The sequence below is a fragment of the Aythya marila genome (assembly GCF_965140915.1).
Source record: "Aythya marila genome assembly, chromosome: 4".
In the NCBI taxonomy this organism is placed as follows: domain Eukaryota; kingdom Metazoa; phylum Chordata; class Aves; order Anseriformes; family Anatidae; genus Aythya; species Aythya marila.
The window spans coordinates 61262398-61284275 of record NC_139045.1 but is presented as its reverse complement, the minus strand read 5'-3'; the positions used below and the strand labels follow the sequence as shown (position 1 = coordinate 61284275).

General features: G+C 36.2%; 1 protein-coding gene across 2 annotated transcripts in view; it reads right to left on the bottom strand.

The window, feature by feature from the left end:
- Positions 1-3229: 3229 nt before the first annotated feature.
- TAPT1 (transmembrane anterior posterior transformation 1) overlaps positions 3230-21878 on the bottom strand; it is a 38866-nt gene continuing 20217 nt past the window's right edge. For both annotated transcript variants that reach the window (XM_082759271.1, XM_082759272.1), the window contains 10 exons: positions 19421-19556; positions 18683-18780; positions 18458-18527; positions 16860-16940; positions 16180-16289; positions 14534-14593; positions 13147-13215; positions 11750-11826; positions 8022-8182; positions 3230-5340 (listed from right to left, as the gene is read on the bottom strand). In XM_082759271.1, coding sequence (XP_082615397.1) covers positions 5111-5340; positions 8022-8182; positions 11750-11826; positions 13147-13215; positions 14534-14593; positions 16180-16289; positions 16860-16940; positions 18458-18527; positions 18683-18780; positions 19421-19556 — 1092 coding nt within the window. In that variant the 3' untranslated portion in view covers positions 3230-5110. The remainder of the gene's footprint in view (positions 5341-8021; positions 8183-11749; positions 11827-13146; positions 13216-14533; positions 14594-16179; positions 16290-16859; positions 16941-18457; positions 18528-18682; positions 18781-19420; positions 19557-21878) is intronic.

The window sequence follows — 21878 nt, the reverse complement described above, 5'->3', positions numbered from 1 at the left end:
GTTAACTTTCCCTGCAGCAGCCCATACAGTGCTGTGCTCTGCACTTGTAGCTGGAACAGCAGTGCCTAGCACAGTAAAACCACCACAAGAACTTATTCCTGCCTGTGTGGAGGCAGGACAGAATGTGGTCACTAAATGGCAGAGCAGGCAGCATGAACCACTGCTACACAATTAGCTCTCCCTGTCCAACATCACAGTCATCTTAAGTGACTAAAGACAACTCAAATTTAGTGATCAGCCTAACAGGTGGGTGCTCTGGTACTGTATTAAGGACGTTGTCTTGAATCAGTAGCTAGTGCCAAGATCTGTCACTGCAAGATTCGTTTTCATTGCAGATATGCCTTGCAGGTGTGCAAAGCGCAGAGTGTAACTGACCTGGAAACAAGGTCCCATGGCTTCGAGGTTAGTTATTTGCACAGGATACCTCAAGAACTGTTTCTAGAAGAGATGAGTTTAGCGAAACTCCTGGTGCCCTGGGTATAGAAGGAAGTTGGCTGATGGCTACATTACTAACTTTGACAGAAACATCAAGTTCAAATCAACTCTGCAGGCAAACCCTGGACTGACAGTCCTGACACCAGGACCGTACTTGCTAGCACCAGTTCCAGCACCCTCCTGCTCTGACTTTGTATGCTGAGCTGAAGAATGTGCTGCCCAATGCTGCATTTCATTGCCCCACTTCTCCGTAAGAGACATCACTTCCCAAGACTTATTTCAACCTATTTTAATTACCTATTTTTAACTGTCAGCATCAAATAAGATCTAGTAACTTGTGAGCTACCTTGGTATTTATTTTCAAATGGAGCAGAGGATATAAGCACCTGTCAGGACTGGACATCACAGAAAGGTACCCTTTAGGAAATTCAAAGTAGCCAACAGACGTGCTAACTTCATCACTACTTCTGACCAACAAACTAAGTATAGATGATAATCCAACATAAAATCTGTTTTTTTTTCTTTGAACACCAAAAATTGCTCTATGAAAATATACTTTTCTTATAACACTGCTCTCATATCAACAATTTGAGATAATCAGTGATATAAAACCATGAAATTAATAAATGCACCATAATACCGTATTTGCCTATTAAGACAAGGTTTGTTTAGCAGACAGCTTACAGATGTGGATCAGTCACCTTAAAAGATGAGAAGCCCAGGAAGTGATACTGCAACCCAGCTGTTTGTACTCTCAAAACAAAAAACTCCTTTCCCTACCCTGGATGGGATGCACGACACTCTCCAGAGGTAGGCTGTAAGACAGAGTTGCCTGCAATTAAGAGTGAAGCCTTGGCTCTGCTTGACAGCTTTACTCCACTACAGAGGAGTAGAGGATGGAAGAAATAAACTACACAGCTTTAAATGGTAGCTGTGAAATATAGGTGGGAAGACGATTTTGCAGTAAGCACATATTTAATGCTGGATTAATTTCATTGCAAACATGTCAATAGGTAGTGTTTTGGCAAAACCGAGAAATACTTTCAAAAGCTGTGGTTGTTTTATATTTTTTTTTCTGTTATTAGAGTTGCAAGCTTGCTAAAGAACATTCTTTAGCTCTTTGTTTAGTATTTTATTATCTTTATTTAGTATTATACATTCACAACCCAGGGTCTTCTATCGGCAGTGTCTTTTCTACAGCACAGTAACAAATGCTGAAGTCCTGAAAAATCCCCCCCAAAACTAGTTAGGCTCAGCCTCAATTGTCATGGCAGATAAAAGATACTGCTTTCTTAGAGAGAAAAAGACAACAGTGATGCATTAGGCATTTCTGAGAGCCTCTGAAGCCTAAGCATCTCATGCCATTACATGCAGGAACGTTTTCTTGAGATAGGCACGGTCCCATCGCACTGCTTTCAGTGTTTATGTTACAGTCCCTCTCACACAAAACTATTTGCTTCCTCGGGGTCAGTGAAAGTAGCACAGCCCAGATGCCTGAGATGAAGCAGATAGTCTGAAGCGCTATGAGAACACATTGTTTAGCAGTTGTGAAGAGCCCTTCTGAACCCATGATTACCCAACTCTGACACAGCCGTACAACTCCCAGCTTATTCACAACGGAGTAACCCAATTGGTAAGACAAAGTGTTGCAATGTTTCAGTTTCACAGTTTGACTACATTTGCACTAAAATTAAGTTGTACTCAGTCTCAATTACAACCACTGAAGATTCATAACTGTACCCCAAGAGCTCAGCTGAGCTGCAATAGCAGCCACAACCAAACAAATTCTGACTTTATCAAGTCACCTGAAGAAGTGTGGTGAAAATTAACTTTTTAATAAATAGTCAGAATATACAAAGTTTCATACACACACACACACAAAAATAAACCACCAAGTTGGAAAGTTTCAAATACTCAATGAAGACGCAAGCACTTGTGAAAACAACGTGCTTGTGACTACTGTAAAACTACTTTGCTTGAGGGGAAATTCTGCTTGGCTGCGGAACATCTGAAAGGCTTCAAAAGATTAATGAAATAATCCTATGGAAAACTGTTGTTACTTAATGCTCCCATAATGAATAATCCTCATTATGAATATACACTGCATTCAGTGCGTGCTTTTGGAATTAATTTGGCAACTGTGACTTTTGTTGAAGTATCACTGCTTGCATCAGAACTGTCCAGACTTTAATTGTGGAGGGATTTATGAATTGGAGAGCTCCATTTATTCACTGCTTAACCTTTGATGCTCTTACTTCCCTGTTAATACTGAGCTTTTCAAGTAAAGCTGAAGAAATGAAGAACTGTATCTACAGCCTAAAAACCTGGTCTTGGTGTTTTGCTCCCCCCACCCTCCCCAACAAACCCCCTTCAGTTCTGAGAGGACCAGCCAGGGTCAGAGATGAAGCTGCAGGCTTCCGTTGAAAAGGTTGAGCTAGATATTCAAGAGGTCCCTGTTAATCACAAGTGAGAACATAGGAACAATTAGGAACAATTAGAGCACTTGGAGCAAGAGAAAACAATGAAATTTCATGCCCAGTTGGGCCCCCACCAGACCTTCGGAGTTTAACAGAAAGCGTTGCATTTGCAATGCCCCCTGCTCAAGTATTCCTCTGAGGTATTTTGATCTGTAAGTGAACAAAATCAGTGTCAAGCTTACACAACAAATGGAGATGTAACTGCTGTACCAAAAGCCATCCATACTGCTTTGGATCCTGTTACCATAATTAAACTGTAAAAACGAGGCAACGAAGGCTCCCATACTAACAAAGAAGTGTTGACACTGTACTTTTTAAACAAATATTACAAAATTGAATTTTATTGAGTTTCACACAAGATGCACTTATAAAATTGATACAGAATGACATTCAACAGAAAAAAATGAAAGCAATTCCAAGCTTCCTTTAGCAATTGCTAAATAATTCAAAAATAAGATACACCAAATTGACAGATAATCTGAATTTCAATGTGTGAACATCTCCAATTAGTAGAAAATACATCAAATATTAAAGAATTTCAGATGTTTCCCCAGCACAAATCCTCTTCCTTTACTCTCATCCCTGAACGGTAACCACAGATTTTGGCCATTACTCCAGCCCCCCTGACTGGGAGAGGAGAGGCTGACAGACTGCAGCAAGAAGTTCCCACCAGAGCAGACCACGCTAACCCATATTGCAAAGCCACCTCATTACCAAGCCTGCTCAGATACCTCATAATTCTGTGCAATTGGCTCCAATTGCTAAACTAGCACAGTCCTGCAAGTTTCAGGGATTAACACATACGTTAAACTCACATTTTATATCCGTAAACCAAATAAACTCCAGCTTTCCCACTCTGACAAACTGTGAAATAGCAAAAAGTAAATTTGTCATCATTTGTTCAGCACTGAAGCACTGGTATGATGCTTTTCCTTAGAAAGTGAAACTGGTGCTTACTTAAGTATCTGAAAGGCATTAGAAGTTAATGCTGTGTTTTAACAACAATACATGAAGAATTTATCATCAACTGAAGGGTCTCTTTGGAGGCCTCAGTTTTGATCTGAAATTTATTTCATTCTCGACTTCAGGACTCCAAACCATCTTTCATCAATTCTCCTCCAACTGCTGCTCACACCAGAAAGAAGTAAGATGCATTGTAATGCTTAAATGCACTTTATAGATGGAGTGCATCTACTTATGTCTGGCTAAAACCAATCAACTGAAATGGATAATTCTGATTTGATTGTCAGTAAGAGCTTTTACAGGCGTATTTTCTGGCAAGTTAATACACATATGTCATTCTTGCCAGAGTGAAATCCCAAAATGCAGTGTATTATTCTGTTACATTAATGCTATACATACGGTTCCAATGCAATATTTCCGCTTGCTGCAATTCACACTGCCTTTCCTCAACATATAGGTTTACTCCCTCTTATTTTTTCATACAAGACAAAATCCTCAGCTTTATAAAATTATTTTATAAATAACCTGCCTTGCAGGACACATAGCTGAACACAATGAATGATATATTTCTTATTTGCCCAGTTAAGCAGGACCTTCGTTGTATTTTGTGATCTTTCCTTGGTGTTCGGTATTTAGATAAAATAGTATGCAGTAAATATTTCATTTAGAGGCAATTTTTTATTCTGATTAGCTCAGATACATCTTGAAAAGATTTTTCTGTTGACAAGAGTAACTATCCTGACTTGCTGTTTTATGTACCAATGCTTTATGTGTTTGTTGAAATAAGCACAAGTTTTGAGATCTCTTTGCAGATGTTTAATAAAACAAGATAACTTGAAAGGCAAGCTTCCTGTCATGTTGTCATACATTTCCAGGAATATCCTTACACTGGAGGAACCTTCTTAAAAGTAGCATGTTCTGGAAGCGTGGTTTCATAATGCAGAACAGGATTATGCTTTTTTTCCCAGTCTATTTTCCAGAAAAGTGATACTGCAGCTCTGCCACCAGGCTAGAGGCTCACGATCCACCACATTTTCCAAGAGGCAAGTTACAGATCGCTTACTTGACCTGACCAGATACCAAGCCAAGTTACTTGTAGAAAGAAATTAATATTTTTGCCATTAATAATTTAAGTTTTTAAATAAATATTTATGTGCCTTTTTGGCAACTGTCCATTCTGGTAGCATCTGCTGTCCCAACAGCTCAGTATCCTTAGCACATTGATTAAAAAGATCTTAGTCAATTCTGTTTCCACAAATAGTGAACCTGTCTATCTCCAACAAGTCTTTCTTTGAAGACCTGTGTTTCAATTCTGAACTGTCTTGGCTTATATCTTTTTCTTCCCCATCAGGAGTGGTCAGAAATTGATCGGAATTGCTTGTTACAAGTAAAGACGGCATATTGTCCTTCTGATGCACGGGTTGATTGGTAACTGATGTAGATCCATTTTCATCTGTGGAAATTCCTGTTGGGAGAGGAGACAGTTGCAAAGATAATCATGAATTTAACACAGACATCCTGATGCATTCTTAACATGTAGATTCTGCCAAAGCCATCCTGAAAAAGTGCAATGCATCAAAGCAGCAGAAGCAACAGAAGAATGCTTTGTGAAAGCCCGGTAATGTAACTACCAAGCCATTACCTCTTTAGTTTTAAGATGCAACATCCTTTTTAGTCATTCTGCTTTTCTGATTTGGTCAAGGATTAAAAAAAAAAAAGAATTCTAAAGAAGTTCAGATAGATAGTAAGAGCATAAGTAGCTGTTTTGCTGAATCCTTTTGTGTTGTAATAAGTAGCCCAAAGCTGGACCCTGCATTCTTTTGTAGAGTCCATTTTTGTTGGCTTAGACAAGAAGATATTTGACAATTCCTGTGTGAGACACACAAGTATTTTCTACTGAAATAAATCAAAGGAATTTCTGTAGAAGGAGTTAGATGTGCTTAATCCTCTACATATGTACAGCAAACCTCATTTCTCTAGGGATAGCTAATAAATGGTTCACACAGTGCTACGCACTTTAATAGCACCTTTCTTCAGTGGAACTGAACATTGGCTCCAAAGAGTTCTCGTAACAAATGAGATATTAAGGAGCAGTATTGATGTGTTGTTTCCACATTTTGTTAAAGCATTTTAAAAATACATTAAAATGCACAGGCAAGTAACAAGAAAGTCAAATTTTCTTATTTACTCACTCCTCTTAAAAAGGAATTATTGTTTCTAGAGGAACCTGAAGAAATCTGACTAGTGTCGAGAGTTTTACAGAATGATTCAAGCAAACAGTATTTGACAGAATGGCAGCACTACACAAATTATTCACTCCAAATTATTACTACAAAAACTTTCTTCTGTATGGGCTCTTCACAGTATACCATCTCCCATTCGAAGGTAAATGGATTACTCCTCGCAGTATTATGCAAGTCAAAGGTACTAAACTTGCATCAAAAAAGGAAGTAATTCTAACTGTAGAGCTTTGTTACAGAGGTAATCATTTTGCTCTAACAGCTTCCACAGAAAACTGATCAGGCTACAAATGATTACCAGTAACTAGAACCTCCATTCTTCATGAGAAAGTATTTCATTCCTCAATATTTTAAACTGTTTCTGTGGAAGAGGTAGGAATTCTTGTAAGAAAATAAGTTGACTTACATTATAAGCTGATAGAAAGCAGACCAGATTAATTCCCTTACTCTCATTCTAGTAAGAGAAGAGTAGAGAGTTTGTACAGAAAAAACTTGCTAAGTGAGGCACAGGGATCAATGAATATTGCAGAGCCCAGTAGTAATATACACACTGAAAAGCTGGGGAAGGTGAAATCATTCTTTCACGCAACTGAGGTTTCTATTACATACAGAGATGTGAGAAGGTATAAAAAAACCTCACAAACTGTTGAAAACTGAGCTTCCTCATTATTAATGGAAGTTAAGAATATTCTGAATAAAATCAACAAAAAGATTTTGGCTTGCCACTTTTTAATTACCAATTTTCCGGTTTAGGAAAACACAGTGTACGCCGACTGACTTGGTGAAACTGCTGCTGCTTCAGCTGGAAACAGTCTTCAGGATTTATTTATTGTAAGTTTAAGGGTCAGTCTAAGTATGGCTTATTAAACCTTATACACAAGTGTAGTATTAGAATATTTAATTAAAACATTAGCATCAATATGGTAAGAGTTCTCTAGTGGAACACAAAAGGCATTCAGACCAATTCACATTACATTCTTTCATAATGAAACTAAAGCAACTCTATGAATTTAAGCTATTTAAAAATAAACATCTGCACCACATTTCAGCCTGATGTGATTTGACACAGCTGAAAAGCAGGGATTTATGACTAACACTGACAGATTCTTAACTCTACTACTGCTGGCAAGGCACTGACAACTAATAAGCACCTTACATTTCAAGCTGTTCACGTCTTTGGCAAGCAACAGAGTGAACACAAAAGCCTCACTGTTAAGTTGTCTAGGGCTCTCATTGAACTCTTTGCGGAGGAAGATACACAATCCAGCTCAGCTGACTGAAACAATGAAGGTTTCTGTTTCCTCCTATAACTCGTCACAGGAATATCATATAATGCCTCAGTCCAATTATACATTAACCATTAATGCTGAGCACCTATACAAGGAAGCCACACTGCACAGACTTGAAACAAAGTAGGTAGAGACAAGCTGAAATTCCTATTTAGATTTCAGAAAGCTTTTTCATTTGTGTGCTCATTTCAATTATAAATAATTATGCCTATTTTTTGTGCCATGTTTTACATTAATTTCCGCAACAAATGGATGAAAGGCTTCCTTATTTAACTTCACCACTACCAGAGATGATGTATCAATATTTACTTGCATAGTATTGACATTTCTATCACCTCCATATACCAGGGTAGGATTTCATTAGAGAGAAGAGTGAGCATTTTTCATTTATGGAAGAGTATTTAAGAGTATTTATTATTTATTAAAAGATGATGCATGAACTAAAAGCAGTAAATTCTATTTACTGACTTGTATTCACAACTGTGATACTGTACAATTAAGGTCTAGCAACAGGGCTACTGTGTGGTAAATAATGTCATACATCTGGTTCAATATTAAAAATTGCTTTCAGACTAAATTTATTACAGCTGAAAATAGAGTGAGACAGTTAGGCTTACCATGGGTAGATTTAAACATGCTTTGCGATTTGCCAGATGACTTCCCTGGGGTGGCAGTTGGGACAGGATTGAATAATTTCTCCTCCATTTTTGCCTCCTTTACATATTGACACGATTTCCCCAGCAATACAATACTGTTAAGAACTTTTAGGGATATTAACCTGCATAAATAAAAGGATTTATTTACATATTTGCATTACCAAGCATTAATATTAAAATAATTGCATATGATTACTGCTGTCTTGGAACAATTAGCTAAGAAATTAAAACCATTCAATAGCAAAAAGTAATTTCCTTTTCTTAACAATTTGTTTCAGGTTCAGTGCTTAAAACCCTTCCCCCCACCGTCTCCAGAAGGCATCTAGAGGAAAACACCAAGTTTAATGAAATGACAAGGACAGTTACACTGTCATTTAATACATCAAATATTTAAACAAAGAATTAAAGAGGGCCCTCAACAGAGCAAGCCCAAATTAAATGCATTACTGTTAAATCTGTAGCCTTAAGTGTGCTCAGATGAGGATTGGTAGTGGACTTTAAAACCTAAGAACACACACATATATAGCTTCGTGAAATTAGACTGATCAAACAACGTCCTTTTTGGTATCACAACAGACAGTCCATTAAATTCAACAAAACCAAGGGGGAGCACTGCAGTATCATCGTAGTACAGTGCAGTTGATGGCAGATTCCTTTTCTGTTTTCACTAACTTGCAGCACAAACTTCAGCAAATCTGTGAAGTCCCTTGCACCTGTTATCTCTGGAGAACAGGGAGTCTTATCTACCATCAAGTGCTTATAGATTTTACAAAGCTTGTTTGAACTGTAAATCTAAGTTCCATTACTAGTATTACACAACATGCAGGCCAACGTCCACTCCAGAGGTGAAACCAGCAGCAGAGTAACAATGAAGTAGCCATCTATCCCCTGTAGGATCAATTATAAATACCCTCTACATAAATCAACCTACGTAACAAAAGCAAATCAAATGCAGATGCACTTTATTCTCCACTCTCTGAAAACCTGTTTATTTTGGACATTGCTAACAGACTAAAAGGAAGACCTGAGGATAAGTGGCCATTCAGAAATTAAAATCCATGGAGCAGTCTGACTGCTGAATCGCAGTGGCCCCCAAGGACACCTGAGCAGCAACTTCACTCTCTCTGACTGCATTAACGTAATCACAACTCAAACAAAAACAAAATACATCACATTTTAAAGCCAATTTTATGGAATACATTTATTTTTAGAAGAAATTTAGAGAAATGGAAGAAAGAACAGAGCAGACCAGACTACCTTCATCATCCAGAAGTACATTTTGGTATCCAAGCAACCACAGAGATTATTTTATAAAAGTTAAAAGCCATGACTCTACAATTTTATTAGAAACAAAGCCAGTCCCAATAACCTAAGAGTTGAAAAAAATGTTAAGAAGTTTTTCCTACATGTTTTTTTAATGTAATACATACTGTAAACACCTGTCTCAGAATGAAAGCATAATCTAAGTCTAATTTAATAACATCAAAAATTGAGAAAGATATAAATCAACATTTCAATGCTTCAAGTTCTCCTGGAAAATTATGCAAGAGTTTCTAGCAATTCTTTCATTCCTTTCTGCCAGTCCACCCCAGTCTCAAAGTTCTAACCACCAAGGAAGTTTAAAACTATTCAAAGTCCTTGAAAAATAAAACTCAAGTTTCCTATGCTGGATAAGACTCGGTAATGTGGTAACTTAAAGAATCACAGTTGTTAAATACCAACTCAAAGCAACATCCTCTGCATTGTAGTCTCAATCCTTTGCCAATCTAGCTCTTTCAGATTTGATCATGGAGTTTCTCACAGACCTACACTATGCTAACCTGATGCAGAACTGAAATTTATGTTCACAACTCCAATTACTCAAAAGGTGCAAGAGCTCCAAACATGAGATCATGACAGAAGCTAGAATTTGTTCTCACTTTTCAGTAAGGAAAAATTAAAAAATTTATTCTTGTAACCTAGAAGTTTTAACTTTCAAACTCCAGGCTTGAACACAGCCCAAGAAAATCTTTTTGGTCCAAAGCTCTAAAGAAAGCCCTCATTGTTGCCTATTTCCCCATTCTACAATTCTCCCCTATTCCAGCAAATGTGCTTGTCCTTGACTGCACACTACAGCTTCCCCATAGACTAGCAACTATGCCTTCAAAGAGCAGTGTTTTATCCTGCATGTTAATCACGTTACTTCTTCCTGCCCTCCATCCTCCAAGCCACAGAGACTGAGAAAATTCTACAACTGCAGTAGCAGAATGGAGATGTAGGGAAAACTTACACATATGGAGGAAAAAAGACATAACACACTGAGCAGTATGAAGGTGCTGAGCTTGGTATACCACAAGGATGGTCAGGGGCTAGTGCTTTCAATTATAAAGAGCCGGCTTAAAAGGAACATGTCACACTCTGGGGAAAAACTCCAAGTGTGATGCAGAGGAATACAGCTAACATTTTAACATTTGGCCTATTTAGCTTATAGTCCTAGCTATCCTGCATTAAAGAGTCTCTATGCTGATTACTACCTTTTTTGCAGATCACAGAGTAGATCTAATAGTCACATAAAATGATGGGTAATGATCTCATTCTTTTCCTAAATTATTGTAAAACAGCAAACTCCTCTCTTCCAGCATCCCTGAAGAACTTGTGCCCCAGATCTAAAAATTCTTCCACTTTCCAAGCTTTGATGCCTTCTATTGCAATCACAACTGGGTGGGACACTGGAACAGATATTCCCTCCATGCTATGGGGAAACCTGAAGAGCCACGCTGTGAATTACCATGTGTGTTACTAAAGGGTATCCAAAGTTCCTTTGTGCTGCAGCAATTTAAACCGCTTAATTCTTTATGGTCAATTTTAGGAGGAATTGATTGTTCTAAGATCAATCAGTACTCTGAGACGATAAATGCTCACACAGCTCAGTATGCAACTTTCCTAGAAAACACTCATCATAGTCTACTGCCTGTCTTGAAGTACATGCTAACTAGATTGGATTTAAAGCACAACTAAATGTATCTCATCTCATCTCAGACTGACTGGTAAGAAATTAAGGATAACACAAGTGTAAGCTGACGTGGCAGTAAGGGGATACTTGCAGGTCATTGCTTTTAGGAATATTTTGTCCTGTCACAATGTTTTATTACCTAATATTACTTACTGACACCACCTTTCTTGGAAAGGTAAGTATCACATCTTGCATTTATGTATATTCTTTCGTAAAACAAACAAACATGTTTTTAACTACCAGAGAATTATAGACTGGCTTAGGTTGGAAGGGACCTTAAGGATCATCTAATTCCAAACCCCCCTGCCATGGGCAAGACAGAATTCATGATCTGCTCAGAGCACTGAACTTGTTTGCTGCTGTTGTGCGTATTGCCTCTTCTGTTCTTTTAAGAAGTTTTACTGCTTTGAATTAAATTTCTCCTTTTATGCTAAGTGATGGCATTTGTCTGTTGTCATAAATTCTTTCCATTACCTTTCCAGAAATTATTTTCACTACTTCAGTTACTTATTGAAGACTATACTCCCCAAATACAGGGACCAATCCAAGCTTTTTCAAATTCAGTTTATAAACAGAAGCATTTTACATTTAATTCTATTCAACATGTATGGTGTTTACATGTACATCCATATGAATCAACAGAAGCTTTTTTCACATCTGATCACATATTGGTAAATATTTTTGTACATTTACTTACCCACAGTAGAACAGCACAACACAGAGATAAGCTAAGACTCCTTGTACTTTTATCGAGCTTGTTACGACTCTGATGAGCTGTTTTAAGGATAAAAGTTAAATAGTTATACCATACGGGACACAATCATTAATCAAATATTCTAACAGACTTTTTATATTGGATAAATACAAGACAAAAGTAGAAACAGTTATGTTAATAGTACTTTGTTTTAACATTCCCCTCGACAGTGCTGACTACTCAAGATTTTGGTTTGAATAGATACTATACCAGTATTTAGTTAAAACTTTGCCAAAGCTATATTCTAGCAATGTTTACCTCAACACAAATTACTATGTAAAATAACAAACCTAAAAACCTCTCCAAAAGTCAAGGGCTAAAAGCTGAATTAACTGGCAAAAAATGCCAACATGGTAAGACAGAATCATAGCATTTCACACTACACAAAACACTCAGTACGAAATTGTCTTGTGGACTAGATAGATGAATCCCAAGTTGCAGTGACAGAAGATCCTGAAATCTGATTTTACTTCAGTATTTCACAGCTAGGGCTCCAACACAGCAGAACTCTTCAGTTTGTAATAAAATCTATTAGTATTAAGGATAATATCTAAGAACAAATTAGAAAACGGCACTTCGATCCAGTTCTCACTGGACGTGCCTTTATTTAGTAAAAGAGATTATTATGGTCATAGCTTTTCTTTATTAAAAATCCTGCAAAACAAACTAGGCTAAGCCTGTCAATAGTATTTCTCCCCCATCCATTACATTTAAAAGTTAATTCACAGTGACAGTCTTCCAGGGCAATTATGAATTAGCATCTTTATTTGCAAAGTGAGTACACGTTCCCAGTGCTATGATAACTACTGCTTGTCTGTGTGTGTGGATGGGGAATGTCACAGCAGCTATTTACAGAAAACATTCTGTAGTAGTTAATTCAGAACAGATAGCATATGGACACAATTCCAATAATGTGATTCGTTTTACAGCAGCATGCCCGTGTAACAGGGTCAACTATTTCAGAATTACATATTCAAGGAATCTCAGAAGCACAGTGCCCCTATACAAAAGAAAATTTAGCCATTTAGCCATTACAAGGACAACCACAAGGACTCCTACAAGAACCTAAAAAACCCAGCGCATTACTGCTAACCTTCTGGCAACCAGCTGCTTTGACTATTCTGAATGAATGAACAGGATACTTGCCAAAAGGAATAAATGTTTAGTAAGCACAGATGTAGTTTAATTCCATTGCAACAATCCAAGTGCCCATGAATTCTAAAAAATTAATATATATTAATCTATGAAAAGCTGATAAACACTAACTTATTTGTGAAGTCATAATTAGTATGTGATACAGGTTATACTGAATACTAACTCAATCTTGTAGTATCACTTACTAGAACAGCCAGTGGAAGAGGAATAAAACCCATTCTTCTGGAAACTGAATCACTATAATCTGTATATGCCTAGGAAAAAAAAAGGAAGAACGGAACTATTTATGCAAAGAAATGAGCTTATTTTAGCTTAGCACATCCTCTAGATAAGGACTGATCTGTGCTAAAAACACTACAGTGGTATAAAGTAAATTCGTATTTTGAAATGCAAGCGCAGATAGCTATACTCACTGACAAAAAAAAGTAATACTACCATGACTGGTGAGATCAGCTTCAGTACTCCAGATCAACAGCAACTGGAGTATAATATAAATCTCTTTATCAAAAGCAATTAGGACACTGAATCCAAACACACTGTATTTCATCTGTAGATTATTTTGAGCTTAGGGACATCTTTGTACTAATTTGACTTTGATCCTCTAGTATTATGCAGAAAAACCCACAACAGAGATAAAAATGCAATTATCACACTATCAATTTTAAATCATTCTAAAACCACTTATAATTAGCCTAAGATAACAGTCGCAAAACCATTGCAAAAAACATGTTTACATTTGCACTCCTAAAACACAACTACTCTACATGAAAACATTCGTGGGTTACTGAGAGCCACGCTGAAGTTAGGTGGCATCACATAGGCACTCGTTTTCCACAGAGGATCTTCAGGAGAAGGAATAGAGTATTTGGAACTAATAAGCTGTTTTTCTCTCAACAAATTAATAATAATTAATGGTTTGTGGTAACTGAAGGTAACTTCTTTATTAGGTATAATCAATACATTCCCTAGCAATAGCTATTGGAACATAGCCAAGAACACTACCAAAATTGTTGTAAATATTAACAGAGCACCCATCTAGAGCACTCATGAACAGTTAGAGACTCATTCATGAGAACTGTGCTGTCAATAGCACACCAAAAAGCAGTTCTTACAAAAAACACCAGCAGTCTGTGCTCTGTAAATACCCATGCCACAGGAGTAACATGCATGGTACAAATATCCATACACTAGCTAACGAATATTGTATTTTGATCTAACAGTTAAAAAAGCACAAAAAGAACAGTCTTTTAAAAGTATCTTAATACATTTCTCAGTTTGATTACTTTCCTATATATCCCCAAAACATCAAAGTTGTTATAAACCTTCACTGACTGTATTTGGAAGAGACTTCTCAACGTGTTAAATAAAGCCTGAACTGACCCAAACAACCAGATAAAAATAAGTTACAAGGAAATATTCCTGTTATCTCTCATTAAATAAAGCAGAGCACAATTTCAGTGTTGAAGGAGTGGAATTATTCTGTAAGTACTTCTTTTTAAGTATTTGTTCCAATATGCCACTATAACAATTATATTAGTTAATACAAGAATATGCCTTTGTTTTCTGGCTTACATTTTTCTGTCGACTGCTAACAAGGTCAAACGCAAGACTGGCTCTGTACTCACTGTAGACCTGGAAAAAATCCAGCACATCGGATGCATGATTAACGTGTTGACACACTACAAAAGCAACTGAATTAATACAATTTTTCTCAAAATATTATAAACATTTATGTGCAGACTGAAGGAGTCAAACCCAGTTTTCCTGAGGTTCAGCTACACCCTTCAGATGAGTCTGTATCTCTGTAATAACTTATACATACCTACAACAAATAAGACTGCAATGCTTTCAGAATTGAATGAGACTGTAAAGCTTTTATGGAATTTGAAGATAACCAACACCACACAGTAAGAGAAATCACATTTACTTTTCTCCCTAAGAATTATCATTTGTTTTAAACACGTGAAGTATAGTATTGGGATCAAAATAAACAAACAAGCAAGCTTATATACTAAGCAAGTGATCCCGTGAAAAAAGAAAATCTTATCAGGAAGATGAACAACGCTTTTCTGGTTCTTTTTCAAACAGCTCTGCCCATTGAGACAGAAAAACAAGGGGAAGTTGCCTGGAAGGGCAACTTGCATAGGAGGTGCTCAAAACTTCTGAAAAGTTTCACCTAGCCACCCCAAGTCATTATAACTTCATACACTGAAAAAACAAACAAAAAAACAAGGGTTGTTAGATGAACTTTGCAAAATTATCACCTGCTACCCTCCACACCCCAAGCTGTTTCAGCACACATCTTTGGCTACCATGACTTCATTATTTCTCTTTCCTGTACTCTATATGAAAGTAGGGCATGCATAAATGCCTCTGGCATAAGGGAGCTTATTAAGTACATTATTGAACTTGTTTCTACACCACACAATGTAGTTACTAGAGATGGAAGTGATAGCACTTCCAAGTTTTGACCTCATTTCCTGAAAAGTGGTTTTAATAGCGAAAAAACGCTAACTCATCTCTTCACAAATTTATCAAGTGCATTTGAATTCACACAATGCACAAGTCAAATGGCCAGCGTATCATGCCACACTACACAAATAATGACCTCATCTACTACTTTAAAAGAAGGACTGCATAATATATGGTCTACGAAATTACAGGAGTGGAAAACTGATGGATAAACTACTTCATATTTGTGCTGCAAAGACAGTAGAAAAGTGCTTCTGATTTCAGATTCCACCTTTAACATGCATGGAAGAATAGAGATTCAAAAGCCTCAAGATCTGTGTTTTGTTTTGTTCCCCCGCACCCCCCCCCCCTTGGGACTTGAATTTTAACTATTTTTAAATAAGAGGTACAAGCTCTGAAAGAAGTTTAATGTTTTACATTCTTGACAATTTATCTAGAGATCACATCACAAAATTATCTGCCAGTTATGTGAATTGTGGTTATTATGTGAACTGTTAACACAATACTTTCAGTAATTCACAGATCTGGAACTACCAATTTAGAAGCAGAGGCGTTTGCTGCATGTTATAAAGATCCTCAGAAATGTATTGTATCAGAAAGTTACCAAGCTTTTCCAAATTATATTTCATATGTGAAAATAACCAATTGTTGCATTTTCTGTACTGAAACAGGATTTCAATATTAAAAAAATAGCAGAATAAACTACAACTTAAAATAGCATTTAGCATTCTAAACAAAATACCTACATCTGCTGTGATGTCATTGAATTTTGTTATAAAGGCATGTTTCACAATATCCACTGCAATTTCTGAAGCAACCACCATGCAAACATCTGGGAATAACACCCAAAGATGATCTGAAGGTTGGGAAGAAACAAGTTAGATCATTTAATTTGACTCTAGTATACAAAATGATAAGACTTTTGTTCAACATTCAAAAATCCTCAAATTTCTGAAGCAGTGTCTGTAACCACCTCTCCACTCATCAATAAAACACGACAAATTAACAATTAACACCGCAAATAGGATCAGATTCGAAACCTTTATGCTTTTTAAGCATAAAGGCTTATCTTGACCAGGAAGAGAGTCTTTGCAAATACTGAATAGTAGGTTTTAAGTGTATGTATGGAATTGACCAAGTACCTGTAGTTTAACCTCTTAGGTGCTTAAGGTAAAGCTTCGGTAGGCAACTAACACTGAAGCAAAACACATCACGCAGACCTAGACTCATTCAACATTATTTTAATCAAGTTTAAACATTTTTATTAATACGAAGCCTAACTTTTTACCCAACATTTGTTCAATACTCTGTTAAAAATCCTAACTATAATTAATATTGCATTATGAATGGGAATGTTTACAGTAACTATTACTTAACACATGGGAATTTACCATTTTCTATTTTATTTTTCTATAGGTTTTCTCACCTGGATTCCAGGAGAACTGTTCCATATTCCTTAGACATACAATTAGTAGCAGCACATAATTGGTGAACCTCTCTTTTATATCTAGTTAGAAAAAAAAGTAAGATGTCAACTCGAAACAAATGTTTACTGACATAAAACCACAGAACGAGTATTTATCTATCATTTCTTATGTCTTGAATTATACACTCTCTTTCACAAGAAATTTGATCAGGTTTGACTGGGGGAGAAGAGGAAGGAGGGAGATGCTGGAAATTTCACTGCAGATAGGATCTCTGCAGCATCCATCCAATGCTGCATGAAATTGGGGTTCCCACTATCAGAATGAACAAAATATTTCATAACTTGCTATCACCTTTTCCAGTATGTTAATAAAATAGTTATCTTTCTTGATAAAGTTCCTGCCTTTCTTGTGGGATCCAAAAAGAAACAGCACCTCCTGGTGCAAAAACGGAGACAGAACAGCTGTCATTTTAAGTTCAAGGCAAATTTCACTTTCTACAGATCTTGGATGTGAAAATTAATATATAGAAGGTCCTGTAGTACAAAAAAAAGGTTTCAAGCAAACTACTACACCTTATTTAGAAGATTTCTTCCTAGACTTTTGTATTGCTGCGTTAGAAGGGAATAGCTGGATACATCAGCTCAGTGATCAAAACTGTAAGAATGAAGAAGCTGTCAGACATGGGGTAGAGTCCTATGACTTGACCTCCCAGACCAGGCAGGGAGACTTTCTACTTCGGTACCTTATTTCCAGAAACAATCCAAACAGACTACTTCAGTAAGCACCACATTTTCTCCTATATTAAAAAACCTTCCTGAAAATGCATTATCAAATAATAGAATAAAATTTGAAACATAATGGCACCACATATTGCTAAGTCCGGAAAAGTTTTTTGATGAGACAGCCTTTTCAGTTATTTTAAGGGGATACTCTGATTTAATGAAAGCTTAAGGAAACTGTTTTCTGCCAGTATTTTAGTAATCAACATCACTTCTAGATGTTTTTACTGTAAAGTTAAATCTTTTTAATTAAAAAAGTAGTATTTAAAAACTGGAATAAAAATACATATTAGCATAGGATCAACTTTTTGTCAAACCCTGCCAGGAAGAATATTTTTTGGCTTTAAAGAACTTTCAGGAGGAAGATTTAAATTTAGTGTTACTTTTTCTTCTGTGTGATATAGTTCAGTTTCTGCGTAAACAGTCTTTCATTTGAAGGATCACAAAACAATTTTCATTTAACATTTACATTTATCACTGCAATTTGCAGATGAATGAGACAAAAAACACGTCAGCAGTCAGGTTTCAAAATCTGAAGCAAGCCTGAAGTCTATTTAGATTTGATTTTTTAATATAATAACCTATTGGCTGTGTGCTAAATTTGTTTTAGCGTGTCAAATAAAAACTAGCTATTTAAGGAAAAATAGCGTTCTTAGAAATAGAATCACATTTTTGTCCTATTGAGCCAACGTGGGCAATGAAGAACTCAAGTCAGAATGCTCATATTCATCAAGGTAAAGCTGTTTTCACACTACTATTGAAAAAATAAAATCAGCCTCTTATTTCACATTTTCCCGGATGAGCACAGCCATACATACCGCTATTTGACATCTGAAAAAGATTGTTCTTCTCAAACTTCTTGAAAACACTTCCTTTTATTTCAACGAACTGCAATTTTTAAAAGCAGTTATTTAATTTCTCTTGAAAACAAACTGGTGCAAGCAAATCAGACAATCAAATAATATGAATATTGACAACGTGCTACACTAAAATAAGGACGCTGAAAAATTTAGGGTAGGTTTATAACAAAGTTACATACTTACATTATTGGACATCATGATGGTAAGCAATGATTTATTGTGAGAGTTGAAGGCCACATTGAGGGTTGTTGCTTGAACCATTATGAGAATAGCATGCAGGACTGTAGATAGCAGGGTTAAGGAAACGTATTTGGAAATAGTTTTTCTGCACAACAGTACTGAACAGCATCAGAACTTGATTTCCTATTTTACTTCCAAAATTAAACAATCAAAGGAGTTTCTATCTGTCAACCTAGGTTTGCAGCATGTCAGTAGTTAAATCTCTAATGTACCCACAGTGCTTTACAGCATGGAGTAATTATGCTTTCTCATCCTGAAAGAGCCCAGTCAAACAGGAGAAAATGTAATATTACCTGGGGGGGGGGGGGAGGGGGGAGGAGAGGGGAGAGGGATCAGCCTAAAGATTTCACAGGAAATGGGGAAAAGTACAAGCATTCTGAATTAACGTATATATTCCTTCACAGATCATTTTCATCAGCTCATTGTAACGTTACTTCACACGTGCATTTCTCCCTTTATTTCAAGGGAACGTTTTCAACTACGTTTCTAACATTCCACTATCTTCAAGATCCTGTGACCCAAAATATTCAATCACAAAACAGTAACCTAATTTTCCACGAAGTATCCAGCTACTGTTTATTTGAATCACTGAGTATTAAAAACGCAATCTGCTACTGAAACGAAATACCATTATGAAGTTTTTTGTTTTTTTTTTTTTTTTTTTAAAAAAAAAAAGGATACAGACATACAGCACTGCCATGAAGAAGTGAGGAATCACACCTATATGGGCTCTTTTTCTTTCCTTTGGTTCTGTAGCTGTCCAGTAAAGAGCATCCAAAATATCTTGTCCAAATGAAGAAAACAAACGATCAGCCACCTAAACAAGAAGAACTTTTTACTGCCTTCCAGCAATATTTTTCTCAAAGACACTTGAATATGCCAGTCTAAGTACAGCTCAACCTAAAAAACATTTCACATGAGTTTTCATCTCTTTTTGCTATCATCCCACTCTCAATTTCACAGTTAGATGGGTTCTTTTGTATATTCAGCAACTTATTTTACCTTTCAAATTTATTTTCCCCTTTTCAACAGTATTTACAGTATGAAACCACATAGTATTTATCTTAGATGCTTCCTTGGAAGACATCCAAATGCAGTTCAAACTTCAGCCTCTGATAAAACAGTATGTCTGTTGCATCAAACCATTGCTAACGTTTTTTCCCCTGCCTCTGGACTTAACAGGGGAAGAAAATGAATTTTGAATGCATGACAGGAAATACCAGCTCACAAGTACAAAAAAGACTTAAATTAGATTTGACTGTATTGTTTTCTTACAGCTTGGAATGAGGAACATACTCAATACAAATCTATGGATAAAGCAGAAATCAAAGTTAAAAATACTGTAACAACACCAAGAGATAGAGGGGGGCTGGAAATTCTGCCAAAATCAGGTATTTAAAAAACAACAGGAAAAAATACCTGCAAACATCTGAAATTTAACTAAAGGAATATATAGGAAGAAACTTAGCAGTAATTCTAAAGGTAGAAAAAAATATGGACAGAAAACTGAGCTTGTAATTCAGTAACACAGCAAGAAAGATCACAAGGAAATACACCAGTTCAAGACTTCCTAACTAGCAAGCACAGAAAAGTGAAGATCATTACAAAGAAATGTTGTTTTTTTTTTTTTTCTGCCTATATACTCAAGGTCAATAATTTTTAAATTGAGCTGCACGTAGATCCAGAAAAAAAATCACTTTAAAAATTAAATTCAGTATTACAAGTCATGTGTCTGGCTAAAATAGAAAGTATTTTTTACTGCTTACTAACCCAATCAAAATGAAACAGTTAAATATGAAAACCAATTACCTCTACTTAAACAAAACTGATGTTTCTTACTGTCTTTCTGTAAGATGACAATTTTGGGCATATTAAACAGCAAGCAGCAATACAGAACTGACTGTAAATATTAAACCATGCCCCGTTAACTAGAAAATAAATTCTGAAGACAATATCAGTAAACAGATCTCATATAATTTCCCAGCTTTGTTAATTAACAGAGTTCTAAAGGTAAGTATTCGAAAGGGACACAAATCATGTTTTAACTTATTTGAGCCAACATTCAAATTTCCTGAAATATGAAGGCTGAATAAAAACAATTTACTGGGTGTCTCAAGCAAGCTCTACTTTAATCTTTCAACTTTTAACTTAATCTTTTAATTAACTTGAATGCTACTTTTTAATCATCACCTTTGAAAATAAAATGAATTATGAGCTGATGCATTATCGTAAATCTGAAGTTCAAAAAAACATCAGTTTGAGAGATATTTACAATGGCATTGTTTTCGGCTTGTAAATTTTGTAAATTAAAGTGGTGTGCCTTGTTTGGCTCCTGCTCGTTGTGACAACCCACTGAATAAGTACACCTTTTGTAGTAATACCTACCACAGAATGCTTAGAGTTTGAAGTTTTGTCAACAATATTGTGCGGGGTTTAATAAATAAAATGGCGGCTTTGATTTTCTTTTTATTTATGTAAGTCACATTTCTTATCTGGTATGATAAAAAGATATTAAAACCCACCACACAATATTGTTGTCTGCTCTTCCAAATGTGACTTACCTAAACCCTACATGCCGGCTCCAGGCTCCAGCCGAATTCCGTGGTGAGCGGTGTCACCAGCATAACGCACACTGGGGCTTCACAAGGAGCAGGAGCCGGTGGGTCTGAATCTAAAAAAGAAAAGTGCCATTTAAGCCAATTGCGCTGAACGCTCCCCTTAGGCTGGCTATTTGGAGCATTCAGCACAAAATTTGAAGATGTTGCATCCCTCATATCTGTCCGTGACAGTGTTCTCAGGACACGCTAACAGCCGAAAACATTAGGACATTGTAAACATCTCTGTTGCTCAGTGATTAAATTAAATTCAAACGATTTTTCCATTTTAAAAATTTGTGAAAAATGTAAAGTTGATTGCTTAAAAATGCATATTTAACAGCTGCTAAAAAAATCTCATTTCTTGTGTAAGTAGTAGGCTTGTAATGAAATTCACTGAAGTAGTGTAAGCAAGTGAATGAACAACCTGTTAAAGCTGACAATCTATGAAGTCTTTCAGTGGGATTCCATGCCATTTTTTGCTGATTCTATGGCTACAACTTTTTGCTGTAAAAAAAGCCCCCTTTTTATATCCTTTGTTTTGA